The sequence below is a fragment of the Drosophila mojavensis genome, unplaced genomic scaffold (genome assembly GCF_018153725.1).
Source record: "Drosophila mojavensis isolate 15081-1352.22 unplaced genomic scaffold, ASM1815372v1 contig_231, whole genome shotgun sequence".
Lineage (NCBI taxonomy): Eukaryota > Metazoa > Arthropoda > Insecta > Diptera > Drosophilidae > Drosophila > Drosophila mojavensis.
The window spans coordinates 2206128-2227849 of record NW_025318772.1 but is presented as its reverse complement, the minus strand read 5'-3'; the positions used below and the strand labels follow the sequence as shown (position 1 = coordinate 2227849).

Here is a 21722-nt window from a genome sequence, read left to right as displayed (position 1 = left end):
ATTCAAACTTATCGATTACTAGTGTGTCAGTTAATATTCAAATCGATTAACAGTCCACAATGAGTGCAACAGCACAATAACAGCACTCATAGCTGACATCTTGTAGGTCTGTTAATGTACCGCCCTCTCTTGAATCAAACGATTGAGTGTCTTTTAACAGTGCTTGAAACCTGTTCTCGGCTTAGTTGCATCGAAACGTTGAAGCGTGGCGTACGTAATTGTGTCGGTATTGTTTGGTTGTATTGACTGCTGTGGTGGCTTCAGTGGGAATTTGGCACTGCTCAAATCCGAGCGTTGCTGCTGCTGCTGCGCTTAGTATAGATTTTCTGCCAGTGCTCCCAATATAATTGTATATGTATAAAAGAAGTGCAAAATAAGTGGTGTAAGCGTATGTACGTAACTATTGATTGCCAATATCTGCTAGTACAAGAGAGGAGAAAAAGTCGGCTCACTTGCAGATGCCAAAAAGTGTTACGCGGCAGGCAACGGTTGCCCGGAGGCGCATTGCATAATTTAGTTAGTGCCCACTGCAGTGGCTTGGCTTGGTTTGGCTTAGTTTTTTTTTAAGAACTTCTCCTTGAGCTGTTAGAACGAGAGCCGCGAATAGCAGCAGAAAGCGTACAGCGGCAATCGAAACGTTCCCAGTTGAGAACAATGACCATACATAAACGGAATGTGCATAAAAAAATAGAAGCAAGCAAAAAGACAACAACAAATAACCAGTAGCAACAACATACAACAATAAGCGCAGCTAAGCTTTCCCTCTTGAGTTTTTAGTTATTTTTGCTTCTTCTTGGACGGCTGTTGTGCTGCTTATGTGACATAACGGTATTGGATTGCCTGCGTGTGTGTGCGAGCGAGTGTGACAGTGTGAGGGAGTGCAATTTTAAAAGCCGAGTCAACGATTTTTTTGTGAACACTGCAGAAGTGCGTACCATTTGGGTGTTTATGTGAGGGTTGTGGAGAGGAGGGGGTTCTTTGCTGCTTGATATGATTATATATGTATCTATTTATGTGTGTTCTTTGCGCTTAAATTGCAGATATTTATCGCATTGACGCGCGCTCACCAATACAGTAACAAATACTGCCAACCCTCAAAAGTCGCCGTTGAAGCCGCTGCCGCTGTCGCCGTCGTCATCGTCGTCGTCGTCGTCGCTGTTGCGTCGTTTCAGCAAGCAAAAAATAAAAAGAAAGAGAATAACAAGTGCGCGAGTGTTGTAAAATGATTGTAGGCCGTGGACCGAGCGCATTAGCTGCGCTGCTGCTGCTCTGCTGCTATACAACGCATGCAGCTGCCGCCGATTTGGCGGACAAACTGCGCGATGATTCGGAACTTTCACAGGTGAGTCAGTATGCAAACCACACAGTTAATATTCAGCCCAGCATAGAGAACACATTTCTGTAGGTGCTTAACCAGCTGTTTCTTAGGCGTATCTCAAGTTGTTTACACGTAGCCACATACACTTTGACACACACAAACACACACACACATGCACACACGCATGCACACTTGTACACCTTAGTCATGCAATGCAATTAGTTGTTGGCCAACACACGCACACACACAGATACACCTGGGTGACATTTGGTCAAGCCTATCGGGGATTGTCCTTGAAATGAAAATCCTTGGCCAAAGAGAGTTGATAAGCGGAAAGAGAAGCAAGAGCATAAGAGAGAGATGGAGAGAGAAAGAGACAGAAGTGCACCCACACAGGTAGCTGTGAGTCGCAGCTGCTTGCTGGCTGCTTCTTCTCGCACGTCCTTGACCTTTAGCATTTACACTTGTTGTTGCTGGTGAAAAATCGATGCTTACCCAAAATCCACGTTAGGACGCAACGCAGCTAGAGCAAAGTTCGAGTGCGAGCACATTTCGTATGCATGCTGAACCCATTATATGAAAAAAATAATAAAACTAAAAACTAAATAAATTATGCAAAAGCAACAACACGCCCAAGCGGGAGCCGGCCGTTGCCGTCGACAGAGCATAACAGTTTTCTACCTACATATTTATGTTTGCCTTTTTACACCTTCAACACAGGCATATGGGCAACACATAAAAGTGTAAAAAGTCAGAAGCCATTAAAGGTTGCCAACCTAAAACAACAACTACGATAACAAAAACAACAACAACAGCAATTGTCCGTCCGTCTGGCGTTCTACTCTGTTAACCATTTAATGCCAAAAATAGTTGCTAGCCAGCGAGCATTTTGAAAAGCAAGCAGCAAAACTTAGTTTCACAATTGAAAAGAAAGCGTGCGAGCTGCTCACCGAGAGCTGCCTCACCTGTAATTGTCGCCACAATGAAATGATATATGCAGTACCTTTGCCGTTACCTGACAATTGTTACCTTATGTACATCTGTGTCGCCAACGTACATATGTGGGGTAACCAGTGTAGAGGCGACAGCTACAGCCAAACAGAGCGTGTTGATGGGTGGTTAGCGGCATCATCTTGTTGCTAATCGGATACTGTGCAATTGCCAAAGTCTTCTACATACATACATCATATATTAGAAAACCTCTTCAGCCAGAAAATTCACATTTAATACTTTTGCTTTCCTGAAAAGTTACGGATTTTAAGCGAGACTCTATTTCAGATACCTACATCGTTATAACTCTCATCAAGATCGATTAGTGCTGAGATATAGCGATAGGTATGTGAGATATTTGAATCTCAATTACTTCTGTTCTATAATGTGGCGATAAATGATCATATGTAGATTTTAAAATATAAATCATTATACAATCGTTTACAACGTAATTAAGTTTTGAGTAATTTATCCTATAGTTTTTTTTTTTTTTTTTTTTTTTTTTAAATCTGTAAGATCATAATTATTATTTGTACACGAAATATTACACTTTTTTCGACAGCCTCTTTCAATCATGTTGTTCACGCCTTGAATAGATGCATACAATTTTCGGGTATATTTTCGTAATAAACATGAAGCTATTATTATAATTACAAATTTCATCGCATCCCAGAGAAATGTACGACAGACTCGCGAGCAGTTTCCATCGAAACTCATTAAGGATGAGTCGCATGTGAATGGCAGAGCGCATCTGTGGTAGCTCGAGATCCCGCACTCTGTGCCGCTCTGCCCGCTATGTGCGGGCGTTGTACGGTTGACCTCCTGGGCTGACCCCAAGCTTCCTGTCCTGAGTGTGCGGCTCGTGACGTTGCGACGTCATCTTGCTGCACATTGCATTTATATTTATCATTCTCATTCTCATTTTAATTTCTAACCTTTGACTGAGAACGGCTGGGGCACGCTTGTGCCACGTGTTTGTTTGTGTGTTTGTGTGTGGGTGGCATATGCTCAATAGCGCTGAACGACCTAGGCACAGACACAGACACATTTATATATGCACATCAACTGGACCATCAACGACAGCATCGAATTCAATTAAATTTAATTTAAGATTACAATACTTATACAATCTATGGCGCGGCGCGTGATATGTAGCGGCTTGCAACGTTATATGAGCTTCTTATTCTACGAAGACGAATACGAACACGAATACGAATATGAATAAAACTATTACAGAGCGCTGAACGTGAATGAGCGAGTGACCTTAATGGAGCCTATGGAAACGCGCATACACATGCACAATTACTTAAAGATCTGTGCGAGATGCATTAGAGATCCATCCAGCTGACGACCGATGCAGCTCCCGAACGGAGCTACCCCTCTCCACCAACAGCTCTCTCAGTCTGGCCGCTGTTTCAACACCAATTAAGACATAACTCGAGGGGATTGAAACAATTATATACCAAAAACTTTAACATGTGCTCATGTATGTACATGCATGCATACATGTATGCATAATTTGTACCAATTAAATTTGAGTACAGAAACACCCGCTATGCAACGGCTGCAGCTGATGGATGATTATGATCATCGGCTGCTCAGGAAGCTGGTCAGGCGACACGCACAAAAAGAGAGATCTACGACCCCTAATTGTCCATGGGCTTGATTGGTATCAACTTGATATGCTGGCCATGTTTGTAGCAGTCCAATCAATCAATATGTATATTGGAATAGATATGTAAATACCATATATGGTATTGCTATTATACGAACCGTAGATACCAAATTAGGATTCATATAGTTGGCTATCATATTTCTAACTTGAATGTATCAGTTATAGTCCGCACAACATCGGGCTACAGTTTGTGGCTCTTAGAACAATCGTTGGAGTTAAGCCCGATAGCTCTTTAAACCGGCTTTTGTTTTGTCCCGTTTTGTATGTAGCAGTGACTCCATTAGCTGACGTCCAACTATATGCCACGCCCCTATTTAAATATTGCCAACCCACACACACACACACATACATAAATATGCAGACATATACATACATACACATGCCCCCGTAATAGTAGATTATTTGATTCCTTGTCTAGGACAAATTTCATAAATTTGGCTAAAACACACACACACAAAAACAATGCGAGTTGCGAAACAAAATTTGAACTGCAAGCGGTTCTCTCTTTCTTTCTTCTTTCTCTTTCTCTATCTCTTTCAGAGTACTGCCAAAAGCTTCAAGCGCCTTATGCCAGTTAGGGTAAGCTGCAACAACAACAACAACAACCACAACTACACTTTCTACAACAACTGTTATCTTTAGAAATGTAAAAGAGAAAAAGCCGTTACATGTTTTTGCCTTAATTTCGTTAATAAACTTGAAACAAGGGTTGTCCCTGCCTCTGAGTGGGCGTCACCGTCGCCCATCCCTTGGCCCTTGCCAGGGGTTGCCAATGACCAGCACTCTGGCTGCATTAGCCGAATTTGTTTGCACCGCCGTCTGGCGCTCTGACTCACGATGCCCTTGACTTCAGCTGGAGTGGGCAGGGCAGAGGGTGCTACGCTGTGCTGTGCCAGCTACCACTTCCACTCTCTCTGTCTCTCTCTCTCTCTCTCTCTCTCCAGTCTCCTCTCTCTTTGCCAGGCAGAGTTCATTGGCACTGCGAGCTGCGCATGAAAATCAAATGCAGTTTTTGTAACAGTCGAGCTCTACTCGAAGGGTGTCTCCCCTCATCTACATAAATATGAGAACTAGCGCCATTTAAGAAAAGTTGGCATTATGCGTGTAATAGTGTGTGTGTGTGTGCCACGCTCTTGAAATTGTTTTGGCAATGGGAGTTGATAATGAATTACAGTTGACAGTTGTTTGTACACCCAGGGGAGCAATGACTGGACGCTGACAGCCCGGTTGACAGGATTATATCGCTGAAAGCCATATAGATTGATCTGGCTAGCATTTGATTATGTTTCCAATTCATGCAAATAAGTAATTGCAGCTGGATTGCCCTATTGGTCACATGAGCAACCCCAATCAGGGATTCTATTCAAGTTTCATTAGCAGCCTTTAAAGTAATTTTTAGATATTTCAATGTTATTAATGGTTTATTCACAAAATTCAGTCAGTTAAATGTCTCATCAGAGATAATATCTCTTAGTAAATTTGTGTATATATGTATGTGCTATCACATGTTAAAGTAGATTTATTGTTAGCGTTTTTTAATAATTCTTTCTTTAATGTTTCTTAAACATAACATCATTTAGTTAGAAGTAACTGTAAATATATATGTTCTATAATTTAGCAAATAATTTGCATAAGAAAAGCTTAGATTAGCAGTCCGTGAGTAGTCCACAAATCAACTCATTTAATATGCAGTTTAAGCCAAAGTTTATTTTATGCCATCCGTCCTTACACTCGATTGGCTTTAAGCTGTAAAGGGAACATTTACGCGCACTTAGCCGGGAATCAGATTGACCCCATGGCGATATCCCGTCCCGGCTAGCCACAGTTCACTTAACCAATAAGCGCATTCTCTGGCAGCCAACCAAACCGTGGAGCAAGAAGAGATAGAGGAAAGCATTTAGAAAGCGAAATGGAAACCAAACAACTAAATTGCGGCGATAACATTGCAGGACGATAGCGACAGCGACAGCGACAACTGACGTCTCCAATTACTAAAAAGTCCTGTGATGGCGCAGCCAAAACCAAGATACGAGCTGCGAGCGGTGAGCGGCGAGTCGAGGGTCGTCGAGCGTTGTCGAGCAGCCTTTCAAATAGAATTGACGTGACTCACCGGCTACGAAAGGACAAAAAAAACACCAAAACAAAGCATAATGTGTGAGACGAAAAAAGGTGCAGGACATGCACACGCATACACATGCACACGCACACACACAAGCACCTAAAGAGAGACGGTCAATTTGAAAAAAAGTGAGCTACATATCGTACATGCTCATAAAGCTGGCTGAGAATGTGCACCGAGGCGTGTCGATGCAAAGCGGAGCTGCTGCTAATGGCGGTGGTGGGTGCTGGCGGTGCCACATTGGGAAGCCGCAAAGTGTGCGGTCGCATGTGTCGCCAGGCAGGTGGTAGCTGGCCCAAAAGGGTCAGCGTCTGTTATGTAGGGTAGCTGCGCCTGGAAAATGCATTTCCACCATGTGACACTGCCACTGCCAGTGTGAGTCCCGATCGACATCAGGCGCTCGATAATGACACATGACAATTTAGGATACATGTAGTTTATTATTGAAATGGCCAAATGGGCCACATCGAGCTGCGCCTGCTTACGTAATTGGTTCAATAAACTTTTTGCTGGGCGACCAAGCTCTGCATAGTTTTACCAGTTGTTTGACGTTGCCATGGAATTGCAAATAAAATGGCACACAGGTCGTTAGTTTGCCAAAAGGCAGTCGACGATTCCCTCTCTCTTTCCCTCACTCGCTCTTAGTCTCTCCCCCAATGCATGATTTCGTTTGGTTCGATATTTTCAAAGCATGCTAACAACACTGTCCTACAAAACTTAATATGCACACTAACACATGTACAATTATTTATGCTTGCAGTTCTATAGTCTGCTGGAGCAGAATCCTGTTGCCAATGCGACACTTTCGCTGCGCTCCTGCACCATCTTTGTGCCCACTAACGAAGCCTTCCAGCGCCACAAGGGTCCCACCCATGTCCTCTATCACATCAGTGAGTATTTGTAGTAGTATGCAATCATGATTCATGTGAATTATTTAATTAAAATGCCCTTTTCCCACGTTTAGCCACGGCGGCGTTCAGTAAAGATCAACTGGAAAAGACCGTGTCATCGGACATGGAAGGGAATCCGCCGCTCTACATAACAAAGAGCCGCAATGGTGACATCTATGTGAACAATGCCCGCATCATACCCTCGCTCAGCGTCGAGCTGACAAACCGCGAGGGCAAGCGTCAGGTCAGTGACCAGGCTTTCGATTGAATATTAACGCAGTGACAATGCATGCATATATACTAAATACTTAAAAATATGACTAATATATTGCGCAGGTCATGCATATTATTGACGAGGTCCTGGAACCACTCACTGCGCTGCCAACTGCCAAAACAGAAATCAATAATCTCGATGCCCTGCAATTTATACAAAAGGCCGATCAGCTGAGTGTCGGCGACAACAAACTGCGCACCTATCGCTCCCAGCTGGCGCTGATGAAGAAGGAATCGCTGTATAATGCGCCGGGAGCGCACACCTTCCTCCTGCCCGTGGACGAGGGCTTCAAGGTGAGTGCAGACATCAGACAATATATTTGCCTGCTCAATTATTCAGTTCATCGTTTGTATTATTATATTTCATATAGATAACGACCCGCAGCAGTTTGGTGGATGGCAAGGTCATCGACGGTCACGTTATACCGAACACTGTCATTTTCACTGCCGCCTCGCAACACGACGAGCCCAAGACTTCCGCTGCCTTTGAGGATCAACTGAAGGTCACCGTGAGCTTCTTCAAGCAAAAGGACGGCAAAAGTGAGATAGATAATTGCCGGAGATGTTATTATCCCTCATTCATGTAATTCTCTGTGTTTAGTGTATGTCAAGTCCAATACAATTGTCGGCGATGCCAAGCATCCGGAGGGCGTGGTCCTGTCTGAGATTGTCAAGGCCAATATACCCGTGAAAAACGGTGTCATCCATTTGATTCGTCGCCCGCTCATGATCATCGATACGACCGTCACACAATTTCTACAGGTAGGTGGGCGTAGCACCCAGTCGCAAATACCAAACAGAGATACGTACACCCACACAGATAGTAATAATAATAAATAGACAGTGGCCATGACTGGCGATAAGGCTTGGCATTTTGATTGGCTCATCACTCAGCTCTGGGTGGCTGCATGTGCCAGCTGCCTCAGCAAACGCTTAAGCGCACAGACACATAAATACAATGCAATCACATAGACACATACAAACACATACACATATATATATATATACGCTATAATACTTTGCATTTAGCTGAGCTGCGCTCCTCAGGAATAAGTGGCATGCGTCTGCTTGAGAGCCTCACATTTCTAGCGTTCTTCTATATGCAAAGTCCAAACAAAAGTATCAAATAGCGACATAAACTTGACATTAACAATAGAAACGCGTACACATACATACACACACACACACACACATACGTATGTATATAAATTACAAGGCAACGCTTGATCCCAAAAACTCAATAGCTACACTTGCCAAATTGAAAGCCCAAAGTCTGATTTTACATAAAACTGAATTTCCGAGCTCTAAAGATTAGTGTAAAGTTTTGTTCTCGACATGAATGTCGGAACAGATTTTGCACGTAAAATGAATTGATTCGGTTTCATGTAGAATCATAGCAAAATTTTATTTTAAAATAATTTTTAAAGTACAAATTTTATTTTAAAAAAATTTTGGGTGTAATGTAAGTATTGCCAACAATCAATCAACCAAAAAAATGAAAAGCAATGTATTTAATGTAATTAACCAAATTGTTATCTTCTATATTATAAAATCATGAAATCAAAATCTACAAGAGCTGCAATTTCCAAGGCGATAATTGGCTCTGCTATCAAAATTAATTTCATTTCAAATGCTTTGTCTTCAAACTGCAGCTCCAAAGTTCCCAAAATCCTATTCAGCGACAATTGCAAGCAAATTGCTATTATTTGATAATCAAAATTGCAAAATAATTAATTGGCACAGTGCAAATTTGTAAGGCTTTGCTTGTACTTACGCAAGTTAGCAATAAATTATAAAAATGTTTTCTCATAAAAAACTTCATTCACAGTTCCTGCATATTTTTCGATCCAGTGCATTGGTGAACCACACTCTGTCCTTGTAAAGTGTCCTTAATTGGCTTTAGCATTTCTCCATTCATAGCAAATCATACTATATACTCGTATATCAGCTCTCAGCTCGCCCGATCTATCGCTCAGTCGGCATGCCTTGAACGTAATATTATGTTGAGTTCCTCTAGCCGTAGACGCATCTCGTTCATGTGAGATCGCCGTCATAATCCGATATGCATAATACATTATATACATTGTTCTGCATTCGAAATCAAATCAATGTCGGCTCATCTTACTGTTTATTATTTAATACATTTCTAACTGTTTGTTTTGCGTTCTGTTGTAACAAAGCACTCCTCATTCCTCATATTCGCCTTACTGACCGACTGATCTATATTCTGTTTCTCGTACATGCAAATCCCATATCGCTCGCTAATTGAAATCTGAACATTTCGCAGTCGTTCAAGGTAAACAACTCTTATTGCAGTTAGCTATACAGATACATATATATTTATGTACCGTTACTTGTACTATACAGTTTGAGTTCGTAATTCAATATTCATTTGTCTATAATTTTTGTATAATTGATTATATAGGAGCACGTTATCTCAGCATGTTTTCAAATGCAAGAAGCAAGTAAACAGTAAAAACAGAAATAGTTCAATATTATTTTCAATTTTATTTATGCATGTGTTTTGCAGTTTAACAAGTTGTTTCGATAACAACTCCCTATTTATATAAGGAAAAATATCTTTGACAAGACGAGAATTGAATGCTTGTTGCTAGCATATGGTTTAGGAATATAATAAGTAACTAAGTTTGTGATTTCTTAAGTTTTCAGAATATAAAATAGAGAAACTTTTCATAAGCAAAGTAATTCGATCTCTTATGGTTTGCCCCTTAAGGCGAATATACAGATCTCTAATAAAAAACGCTGAGCTAAGCTAGTTTTATATAGGGCTTTTAATTGCTGACAAGCAACCCAGAACGACAGATCATTTTAATCAAGCGTAAAAATACTTGATGTCTTCGTAAAGAGATGTTGAGATCTTAATCTGCAAAACAAATTTGGTGACAATCGCAACAGACTCGAAAATATGACTGCATGCTACGCTAAATTACAATGCAAATTAGAAGTACGATTTTAGTTGTTGCCTTTTTAATTTTATTTTATTTGAGAAACCTTTACTTAAGGTATAAGAGTATGCTTGCAAAATCGAAATTTCAATCTACCTATTAACGTAACTCCGCAACAAAGTGAATAAATTCTATTTCCCTAATACTTTATTTCAAACAATTTTCCAACTCGGTGGCGGAACGTCCACACTGCGCGGAACCTGAAAAATACTCGTTAACGTGTACCTAACGACACACACCCACACAATATTTATGACATTTGTTCAATTTTTAACATTGAATATGAATTTATAACGCTCTTTCTACTACTACTACTACTACTACTACTTCCAACCGTTGTACAATGATTGTACCGATTTAGTTTGTGAACGTAAGTAATTGTATAACACAATCAATTGAACCACAACACTCATCAGCTTGCCCATGGACCTCACCCAGTAGCCAGTAGCCACACACCACCAATCGCCGCCTGGTCACAAATTTCAATTGAAACGTTTTATTTCTCATGCCTCTCATACCCAGCGAATGTGTATTATCAAATCAAGAGCTGATCTTTAATCCTCTTGATTCGAGTCAAACACACAAAGAATTTCATCAGTTATGCCACAATTGCTTAGATTATCACAAGTTCTGAAGGAACTAATAGGAATCATTAATCTCTTTCTTATTCTATGTAAAGCTTATCTTATTAATATTATAAATACGATCATATCAGAGATATGTAGATGCTTGATGTTTTGTAAAATCCATTCTAAATGTACACACATTGCTAAGCCCCACTTCAAAGATAATTGTATATATTAATATATAATTATTTAATCACACTTAGTCCTGACCAATGCGTTTCTATTTTAAAGGACAACGGTGAGAACGGAGCATTGCGCAAGTTCCTGGAGGTCATCATGGACTCTGGCGGCGCAGTGCTGGATGGCATTAACAATCTGTCTGAAGTAACGATTTTGGCTCCCAGCAATGAAGCTTGGAATACTTCATCCATTGACAATATTGTTAGGTGAGTTGATCGATTGTTCAGATGAGATAAAATATAAGCAGCAACTGTTATTCACAGAGATCGCAAGAGGATGACTGATATTCTCAACATGCACATCATCAAGGAGCGCTTGAACGTCGAGAAGATCAGGCAAAAGAATGCAAATATGGTAAGAATTTGCTCGAAATCATATTTAAACTCACACATTAAGCTCATATTCTTGCTTCCAGATCGCTCAGGTTCCCACCGTGAACAATAGAACGTTCCTGTACTTTAACATCATCGGCGAAGGCGCTGATGCCAAGATCACTGTTGAAGGCGGCGGCGTTAATGCCACCATCCTGCAGGCAGATGTTGCTCAAACCAACGGCTATGTGCACATCATTGACCACGTGTTGGGCGTGCCCCACACCACAGTGCTGGGCAAGCTGGAAACCGACCCCATGATGAGGTAATAGCCGGTGGAAACTGCCCACTGTTTACTTCTGTTACTAATTCTGTTGTCCCCACAGTGATACTTACCGAATGGGCCAATTCTCGAACTTTAACGATCAGCTGAATAATACCCAGCGTCGGTACACGTTCTTCGTGCCCCGCGATAAGGGCTGGCAGAAGACTGAACTGGACTATCCCTCGGCGCACAAGAAGCTCTTCATGCGCGACTTTGCATATCATGTGAATATTCATATTTATTTCGTCATTTGCACATTTTACAATTCTTATTCTCTTCTTAGTCGAAATACATTTTGGAACGTCATCTGGTCATTGCGGATCATGTGTTTACCATGAAAGATCTGGCTCAAATGTCCCTGACTACCGACAATGTGGTGTTGCCCACATTCCGCGATTCACTCAAAATGAAGGTCAATGAGGAGGCTGGACGTAAGTGTTATTTAATTGTAACCACCTAGGGCACCCATTTCGATTCGATGCTATTGGTACCATAATCTGTACTAACTTATGTTGTTTCTCTTCGACTTTACCAAAATCTCATGCTTTGTATTTAACCAACTCCAAATCAATATATGTAAAAGATCTACATGATGAGTATGCTAGTCACGAATGGACTGGTGAGTGTTGCAGTTAGTCAACCAATCGCACTAGCCACCCACCACAGCCATCGAAAATGGCTCCATTCCAAGCATAACATAACTCTCACCGTATGCTCCAGAGCATATCCCTTAGAGTTTTAGTCCGAATATGAATCAAATATTCCTAACACTCTTCATAATCTAATTGCAGGGTATGTGATCACGTGGAATTACAAGAAGATAAATGTGTATCGGCCGGACGTTGAGTGCACCAATGGCATCATACATGTCATCGACTACCCGTTGCTGGAGGAGAAAGACATTGTTGTTAGCGGAGGTAGCTATATGCCAGAATCAAGCATTTGCATCCTGTTGGCCAACCTCATAATGATAACAGTAGCAAAGTTCTTGAACTAAACAAAAACGCATTATTCATAATGTATACAAATTGAAAAATTTCGATATATGCAAAAAAAAAAAAAAAAACAATACAGTCGTAATCAAAACAATTCAACAACAAACAAACAGCAACAACAACAGCAACAAGACAATTCGAAAACTAAAATGATACCAAACTAATATAAAAATATTGCATATGTTTAGCACATGTTGTTATACTTGCGTGCATATATAAATATATATTTCTATATATATATACCGACACACCTACATACATACAAACATACATTCATATATGATGAACTGTATTATATGTGTCACAAGGAACACGCCTCACAGCATATAAAAAGGCACGCTCACTAGCCACATCCTCCACCTCCATACGAAACACCCAAAATGAATCTTCACCGGATTGGCTTTCAAGTTTGGCAGAGCGTTATATGAAAACAATTTGATGTACATTTTAAGAATTGAATTCGATAACATCCCTACTAAGGCCTTATGTATCATATGAAATATACAACTATTCTTAATTAAATTTTATGCCTATGTTCGACATACACATACACACACACACACACATACATATATACATATATCTGATTATGGTTTAAGTTCAGTTTAAATATCTCCTTGCTCGCTAATTATAAGTTTTAATTCGATTATGTTTGATTTTAAGTGTACATTTTATTGTCAGTTTATGATTTAGTTAATGTCTAATTTATGATTTGTTCTATGAGTTAACCTTATGTAAGTAATATGCGAATCTCATTGTACATGTCAGAGCGAAAGCAATAAGCGCATTACGCATTCTCACAACAAGCATACACAACATAAACAATACATTTATAACATGTAACAGAACGAAAAATCATGACAACCTTTTTAAACAATGTGAAATTTTATAATAAACCTAAAAGAAACTTTTTTAAATTTTAAGCAAGCATCCATGTCTATCTAGGTTAAATTGTATGCCTAAATATAGTATATATTAGAAGCTAAAGTTGAGTAGTAGCCATCCTGCACTTATGTATCTAGTTGTTAGTCCTGCTATGCATGTGCTCCCAGACACACCCATCATATACACAAACACACACACACACACACAATTATATATATATACAATGGCAATTGCAATCGAAGCTAGCTATGGATTATGAACTCATGCATACCCTTTACGTATGTATGTAGCTTAGAGTAGCTTATAAAGCATTGCGCATTACACAAACACACAGACAAACACATACATTGACCTTGAACACATGCAACGTGCACATGACATTCTAAAAGAGGATTTTGATACAACATTTTAACATAGTTGCTTGCGCATAAGAGTTGCAAAGGATGTCTGGACTAGCTCATAGCAATACGGCCAGCCTCTGCAGTTGCATTTCCCCCCAATTTGTATGTAACTGATATGTTAAAATTAAACCTAGCTATAGTCTGTCATGGGGCAGTAATCAAAAGAAACTAAAAAATCAATTGTACTAAGAAAGTTCAAGCGCTAACTATAAAAACTTTTTTTCCTCTTTTTCTCTATCTCTTCCCCAATGATGCTACATATAACAAAATAGGTTAGATATTGTATAACTAGCCTCTATCTCTCACTCTCTGTCTGTGCGAAGAGCGCGCAACAAGTGAATTATAATAATGATATTGATAATGATAATGATAATAATATCCTGTGTTAACCACGTCAACAAATACAGTAAACTATCAGCCTCAGCCTCAACGTACACACAAAATCGTCAACCTACCAACAAGACAAGCCCCAATGCATCCATATTATATAAAATATAAATAATGAACTGTAGTCAAATAGTGGCTAATCCCTCCATATCGAGATTGATCCTCCAGACCCTCCTCCATAATATCTTTAGTAGGCATCGTTGCTTGTTTTGCAAAACAGTTTAGTTCGTCAGTGTAGCTAAAGAAATTGAAAAAAATGAACTACAAGTAAAAACTAAATGTAAAGAATACGCTAAATCTAATTGTACACGTAAAAGCTTTAAACTTTGGTCGGAATACGGAAGAGGGATTTGTATGTCGTAGTCAGTAGTTACACGTTAGGCAGCGGGCCCAGACTCTAATCGATGATGATTCAGCGCGAGAGAGTTGGCTGCCTAGCGTGTGACTAGTGCCTTACTAAAGATAAACGCATTACCTTAACCTTTATACAAATTTACTCATCAAAAACAAAAACAAAAAAAAGAAAAACAAAAAGAAACAGCAGCCAATGGAAATTGCTAAAGGCAAACGTTTATCGGTAGCGAATCAAGTCAACTCAAGTTCTTCTGTCGCGCGTATATTGCGTCTAACATTTAATTACAATGCAAGTAATGTATTTCAATAAAGATGTAACAGATTATATATTTACATACATACCTAAATGCATTCATAAATATGTAGCATTTCTGCTTATAAATGTACACAATTAAATGATGTAATATTAATGAAGCCACACGCTATTTACACCAAATACCAAATACCAAATGCATATATTTTCAAAAATACAATTAAATACCACGAAATCCTAAAAGAGTAAAAATAAAGTAAATGTAGATGCAAAATTTGAAAATAAATCAAACATAATTATCTCTCCAAGTATATATGTATACAAATAATTGAGTTTTCAAAACAATAACAATATATTTATGCCTATACATATACATAACAAGCTTCAACTATGGTAAACTGCAGTGCAAACAAATATTTAACCACTTTATTTTATGACAAACGCTTTTTAAAAAACAAAAAACATACTCAAGATGAAAATAGAGAAGGAAACCAAACCTCAAAAATTATGTATTCGTGAATAATAACAAACACTAACTTTGTTTAGCATTAGTAAATGAATAATAAATAAAATGTATTACAATACATATTGTCAAAAAACAACAAGCTTGAGCGAATAAATCTTCTAAAATATATATAGAAAGGAAAAAGTATATGATTCGGATTGGGTGGGAGCTATTTTGAAAAACTCAGCACAACACTTTACAGCACTTAAGTGCGCGCGCAGTCCAGCGTTGCTGTGTGCTGCACTCATCGATAGGTTATCTCGTGCCTGTAAATGTTTCCAGCGTGAGCACAGAATGTTGCGAAGAATGCAGTGTTGGCTAACATCGAAATCAATCGAGCGAGAAGAGAATGAAATTCTCTCTTGCAATATAGCGAGAACAAAAATAAGCAAAAACTGCAATAGTAAAGAAATGTGCAATATGCAGGTTTAAAGTGGTATACAACATCCGATTTTAATTAATAAAAATAACATATTAGCATGTGCAATCTGCACATGAGTGTGTACAAGTGTAATTAAGTTGGAAACTAACAGATTTTGTAGGTTTTCCCAAACGGGAACCATAAACTGACCGCAACTATGAAGAAGCGTAACTCGCGCTGCAATTCGGATACACAGAAGATGGAGAACGATGGCAACGACTTAAGCCTGTTGCAGCGACCGCTCCAAACGGCCCACACGGGCTTCGAGGAGGCGCGCCGTGCCTATGAGAATGGCACCAGAGAGGTAAGCGGAAGCGCCAATAGGCGTAAGCGTGTAGGCGAACTGCGTACGTGACCCAACTAGGTCCACAAATGGCGTAATATAAACCAACTCTATGAGCATGAGATCAAGGCTCAATAGCTGACAGGTCCTTTACGCCCGCAACTCCCATCCAAATCAAACGCTTTGAGTCATAATTAAATGTTTTACTCACTTGGAAAAAATACTGTCTTTGTATTGACATATGCATTGGGCGTACAAAAGAAACGTAAAAAAAAAATAATATATATATATATATATATATATATATGTAAACCAACTCTTTAGGCTCACAACACAATTGAAATAATTCGAGCCCTAGCTGCTTTCATTGTACTAATATTTCCATGCATATGTAGGCGTGTGTGTATGTGAGTGAACAGGGCTGGGTGTGGGTGTGCCTGTTACCTAATCCAATCATTAAATCGTGTCCCATTGCCTCATACAGGTGCGACGTCTGCTCAGCGAGGAGTGCAGCCTCATCTATGAGTGCAACGTGTGCCGCAATATGTTTCGCAGCTTAGCCAACTTCATTAGCCATAAACGCGTCTTCTGCTGCGTCAGTGCGCGTTTAACAAGCCACAATTCCGGACACACAGTGAGTTAGCCGTAAAGCCAGTGTCCAATTCAGAACTCCAATTGGATTGCTTTTATATAGTACTAAATGACTTTGTTTGCAGGACCAAAACTCGACCATGATTATTCAGGCATCCGCCTCTCAGGATATTGACCACATGCTTCGCAGCCGCAGCACAGGCTGTTCGCCAGTGCCGCGTGAGGTTCGTCCCATACGCGGCAGCATGCGCGACCTGAGCGGCGTCATTGAACGCTTGCGACGCGAGAAAGCGCCATCGGCTGCTGTGAAGCAGCTGTTGCCAGTGCTGCAGCTGGAGTCGGTGCCCACATCCAGTCAGGCGGTCTACCAGACGATTAAGGTCGAGCAGGACGACAGCATTAAAACAGAGCTGAACGAGGTCCATCATATGCTCAATCCTGAGCAAACCATTGTGGGACCCGATGGCAAAGCCTTGAACACGAATCACTACGAGCGACCGAGTGGCAGCGATTCGGCAGAAACTCCAGAGCAGTCGGTCAGCGACGAAGCTGAAACAAACATCTTCTGTGAAATATGTAATATATCGAATGATACGATTATTGACAAGTAGGCTTTGCACTTATTACCTTCTCTTTTTGTTCTGCTGTTTCTTCTTTCATGTCGCAGGCAATTTGACATTTCAGACGCAAAAGACACTCGAGCTGCACATACAGAAGCATCATTCATCATCTGCGTTTGTGTTTCAGTGTCCGGCTTGCTCGCTCACCTTTCTGCAGGCCGCAGCTGTCATCCGTCACCTTTCCAAGGATCACAAGTGTGTATGCTCGCTGCACATTCCCAATTGTGGCTAAAATATCATTTCGTATTCCCAGAAAACCAACGCGACGCATACGCATGATGCGCAACACAATCCTGAAGCGCCGTAAGCAGCAGGGCGATATTCAGCCAAAGGGACCAAGCCGTGAGCTGAAGCGCTTGCAACTGTCCGACGATGTGGTCGGCCACGCGACTGAGCATACAGATGCAAACGGAGAGCAGCGCAAGATAATGTCCTTATGCATTTACTGCGAGAAGTCGTTTGAGCGCCGTGCTGCACTCTCTACGCATCTGCTCAACTGTCGCGCCAAGCAAGAAGCGCTGGCCAAGCCAGCACCAGTCGTAAAGAAGCTCAAATCAAACTCAAATGGAGAAAACGTATCCAATAAGGAGATGGTCGAGGAGAGTCCCAATTCTGTTTCAGTGGATATGCAGAACATAGACCCCGCTACGCTCAATGAAATGTTTGCCGGCCTAGCCGAGCAGAATGATAAATATGTGCCGGAGCTGCAGACCGTGTCTTTGGACAAACTGCAGCTGCAGCAGGTGAGCGATTTATCCAGCGATGAGGCATCCAACAGCGAGGACGAGCACGGCGACCACGAGGATCGGGAACTGGACGAGCAGACCACCCACGATGAAACAAAGCCGAAAATAAAGAAGAAGCGCAATGTGCCAGTCGAGAAGCAGCTGCGCTGCCGCTGCAAGATCTGCAATAAGGCATTCAATGCAATCGGAAACTTGCGGCGTCACATATCCATGTTCCACTATCGGGCACGCCGGTTCGGCTGCACCATATGCGACTATCGCGCTTTTCGCCGCTACGACATAGTCAACCACTTAGGGTTCACACACAAAATAGAGGGGGATCGCGAGAAGCTGACCGAGCAGTATGTATCCACGCATGAGTGCGAGTATTCGCGCGACGATGTCGATGGAGACATTGTGCTGTTGGATAAGGAAGAGTCAGCGGAGCCAGAGCTGGCAGCTGAACCAAAGCCCGCGCCAAAAACCTATGAGAAGCGTTTGAAGCGTATCAAAACTGTTACCGATCCACCGCCTGAAATGCCTCCCAGTTCGCCGCTTGCCGCAACCATTGTGCCCGGCGTGGTCATCAAGGAGGAGCCCGAAGATGAGCAATTACAGCAGCCCGTGGTCAGCAAAAAACGCCGCAGGTCGCGCACCCAAAATTCACCAGAGGGCGGAGAGCGCGGTGGTGAGAAACGGCCCATACGCAAACGCGTCAAGGCCGTCAACAAAGATTTTGTTTATGATCTTGTTAGCTTTAAGCCAGACCCGTCTGGTGCACTGACTCCTGTTGAGTCCATGCGAGCTAAGCTGCGTCGCCAGCCTGGCCAGACTGTGGCTTGTGAGGAGTCGAAGCCTAAACAATGGGAACCTTACATAACCGAGGACAAGAAGGCCCTGGTGCAGGGCATTACTCGCCGCATAATGCTGAAGCTCGTTAGCGAAGGACGTGCCGTCTCTGCAACACTTCCGGAGCTGCCCGCCGAGCGACCGCAAATCCGCCCGCGTCTCATTTCCTATACGCGTAGCGATTGCAGCCAGCAGAATGTGGTGGACACCACGCCAGTCAGCAGCGTGGGCGAGAGCTTTATTGAGAAGATTGCCAAACGTACGGCTGCTGCTGGCAAGGATGCGACCATCAGCAATTTATGGAACAAAGTAAATAATGTCATTGCTCAGCAACAGAATGCGGAAACGGCGGAAGTGCCTCCTGCAAATCAGGAAGTCAATGCATTCGCCACTGCTGCAGTTGCCTCGGAGCCAGGGGTCGACTCTCAAATGACAGTGGATGCGTTACAGAAGACGCCCAATGGCAAGCCCGGCATCAGCACTGGGCTACACCTGACGCCCCCTTCGCCGCCGCGCAAAGGCAACGGCATGAACAAGAACCTAAATACATCCGCCAACTCAGATGCTGGATTGCCAGCTTCACCCTTGCCAGCCACCGTTGTGGAGTGCCTCAGCAGCATGGAGCCCCCAATGACGGCGGGTACGTCCGCAAAGTTTCCGGCGCTACCGAAACCCCCATCCGTGCTGCAGGCGTCTGCCAACGGAACAATCCAATTCACATTGGACAGCCTGCTGCGTGCTGCACTGCAGAACTAAGCCAAATAGATGGAATTGTATTGGATCGGATTGGATTGTATTGGTCAAACATTCTGCGTCATAGTTTGTTATTAGCTCTAAATGCTAACTGTTAACTTGGCTTCTCATTTAATGTTTAATGTAGTATATAATGTCCTGCACTGGTGTCCTTAACGTATTGTCTGTACTCCCATGTTTTTCGAATCCGTACTTTCCCATATCCATTATAGATATCAATGTGATGAAAACTTGAGTATTACACGACTTCAAAGCCCAAATGAAAAGCAAGAACAAAAATTTAATTAATGATCATTCATTTTCATAAACCCATTAGCATAATTATATAATTTTTATTATTTTTTAACAATTTAGCTAATATTAGACGCTTCAACTCGAGAAGCGAAAGGCGCATTTTTAGCATTGTTTTAGAGAAGAATTGTATATCTAGTTGCTAGTGCGATTATTATGTAGCCGCAGCTGGCATTGTCTTGTATGTGTGTAAGCGTGTTTGTCTGTAAAGCTCGCAGGATTCCTCGCAGAGAGGAAATCGAACTGGCATATATTGTATATATAATATATATATATATAACATTATGGCATTCTTGTTGTTCATTGTCTATTTGTATATGAATGTTGTACAAGATAGAGCCTTAAATCAAATCACCAAATGATAATAATAAAATTTATTTTAATCACCGACAATGAGAGTGACAAATTTCATTTAAACGTGCTAAGCTTGCGCCTGAATTGGGTTTACCTTGAGAAATGATTGTCGCCCAATTGATAAGATAAATACATATGTGTAAGTAAATATATATATATATATACACACATATATGTGTATATATAAGCGATGCTCGGCAGACTCTTGGGGCTGTGGCTGAGCGAATGCTCAACAATGGAAACGGTGTCACGGCCGGGAATATGAGCGGGCTTTAAAGGGCGTAAACCGAAAGCCATGCTGTACACTTTAAACTGTTATATGTATGTGTGTCTAACTCACACACACACACACGCACTCAGTGAGAGAGAGAGAGAGAGAGTGGAAGATGAAACGCGAATCTGTGAGCGCAGCTCTGTGTAATTGGAAGCCGAAAGTGAAAACGCCCAGTCCTTGAATAAGGCTGCAGGCCACGAAGGGTGACACATTTTCCACAAGAAATGAACCTAAAATTGATTTATTATTGCTGCTGCAGCGGTACACGCCCCTCGGGAGGCACAGGCAGTAGCTTAAGCAGCCGCAAAAACGGCTGCAGCTTCGGGTTCATGCCACTCACAAGGACATCTGATGCGAATATGCAGAGCTTTGGTCGCCGCTAACGAGGTGCCAGCATTTAGATTAAGCCTCTAATACAGCAGTGAATACCACCCAATCACCCACACCCACACCCAGCCCAGAGGCCCCTTTCGGACAGCTTAATAGTTAAGTAGCTCGAGGCTGCGTTTGGATGCAAAAGCACGAACCAGCCTCAGGAGTGTGCGTCTGTTTGTCTGGCCTAAGGCTAAGGAATCAGCAGCTGGCAATGATCATAGCAAAGCTCTAGTTATGAACTAAGCCCCAACACGAGTTGAGTAGCTGCAAGTGCTTCGCTCCTTGTTGACTGACAGATCTGCCCGTGAGCACCGTCGCCTCCGCCTCCGCCTCTCCCATCCCCCATCCCACACTTGCCTCAACTGCATTGCAGCTGTTGCTGCCAGCCAGCGTGTGTACATAATTCAATAGGTGCACCAATCAGGGGACGCACTACTGCTCACTAAGAGGCTTACGGTCAATAGATACATAGGTAGCCATGGCAAACACTAATGCGATTTTATTGCGCAGCGCTTCGCCAGCTGCAGAGGCTCTGTTGCTCCCCAGCTCCCCTCTGCAGCGCTGCAGCTCCACTGCTGTGCTGCGCTGCTCTCACGCTATGCCGCTCTACTGTTTATTTTGTAATTCTGTTACAACGCACTAATGCAATATTCTTTGGTAAAATGGTTGCTCTCTCACGGTTAACATTCGCTGCCCTTGAATCGGGCGGGCAAAGAGCACGCCAGTCGAGCAA

At 41.9% G+C, this 21722-nt stretch overlaps 2 protein-coding genes across 18 annotated transcripts; both read left to right on the top strand.

The window, feature by feature from the left end:
- Positions 1-147: 147 nt before the first annotated feature.
- On the top strand, positions 148-14983 carry LOC6574695 (fasciclin-1). Of its 17 annotated transcripts, XM_015167605.3 has the most exons (19): positions 183-392; positions 1041-1342; positions 4524-4562; positions 6863-6992; positions 7067-7236; positions 7329-7559; positions 7637-7805; positions 7867-8027; positions 8710-8727; positions 9553-9561; positions 10593-10601; positions 11089-11243; positions 11301-11391; positions 11453-11673; positions 11735-11897; positions 11957-12104; positions 12257-12292; positions 12465-12590; positions 14227-14983. In XM_015167605.3, exons 2-19 carry the CDS (start codon positions 1223-1225, stop codon positions 14229-14231), a joined length of 2001 nt encoding a protein of 666 aa, XP_015023091.1. In that variant the 5' UTR covers positions 183-392; positions 1041-1222; the 3' UTR covers positions 14232-14983. The 17 variants fall into 17 exon arrangements, with proteins under 17 accessions (XP_015023092.1, XP_015023091.1, XP_015023086.1 ...); XM_015167606.3 differs by lacking the exon at positions 14227-14983 and having other exon boundaries at positions 148-210; positions 12465-13580; XM_015167600.3 differs by lacking the exon at positions 14227-14983 and having other exon boundaries at positions 12465-13580.
- Positions 14984-15803: 820 nt separating this feature from the next.
- Positions 15804-20379, top strand: LOC6574694 (zinc finger protein 800). Its single transcript, XM_002000689.4, has 5 exons — positions 15804-16178; positions 16642-16791; positions 16874-17324; positions 17416-17563; positions 17622-20379. Exons 1-5 carry the CDS (start codon positions 16032-16034, stop codon positions 19696-19698), a joined length of 2973 nt encoding a protein of 990 aa, XP_002000725.1. The 5' UTR covers positions 15804-16031; the 3' UTR covers positions 19699-20379.
- Positions 20380-21722: the final 1343 nt, after the last annotated feature.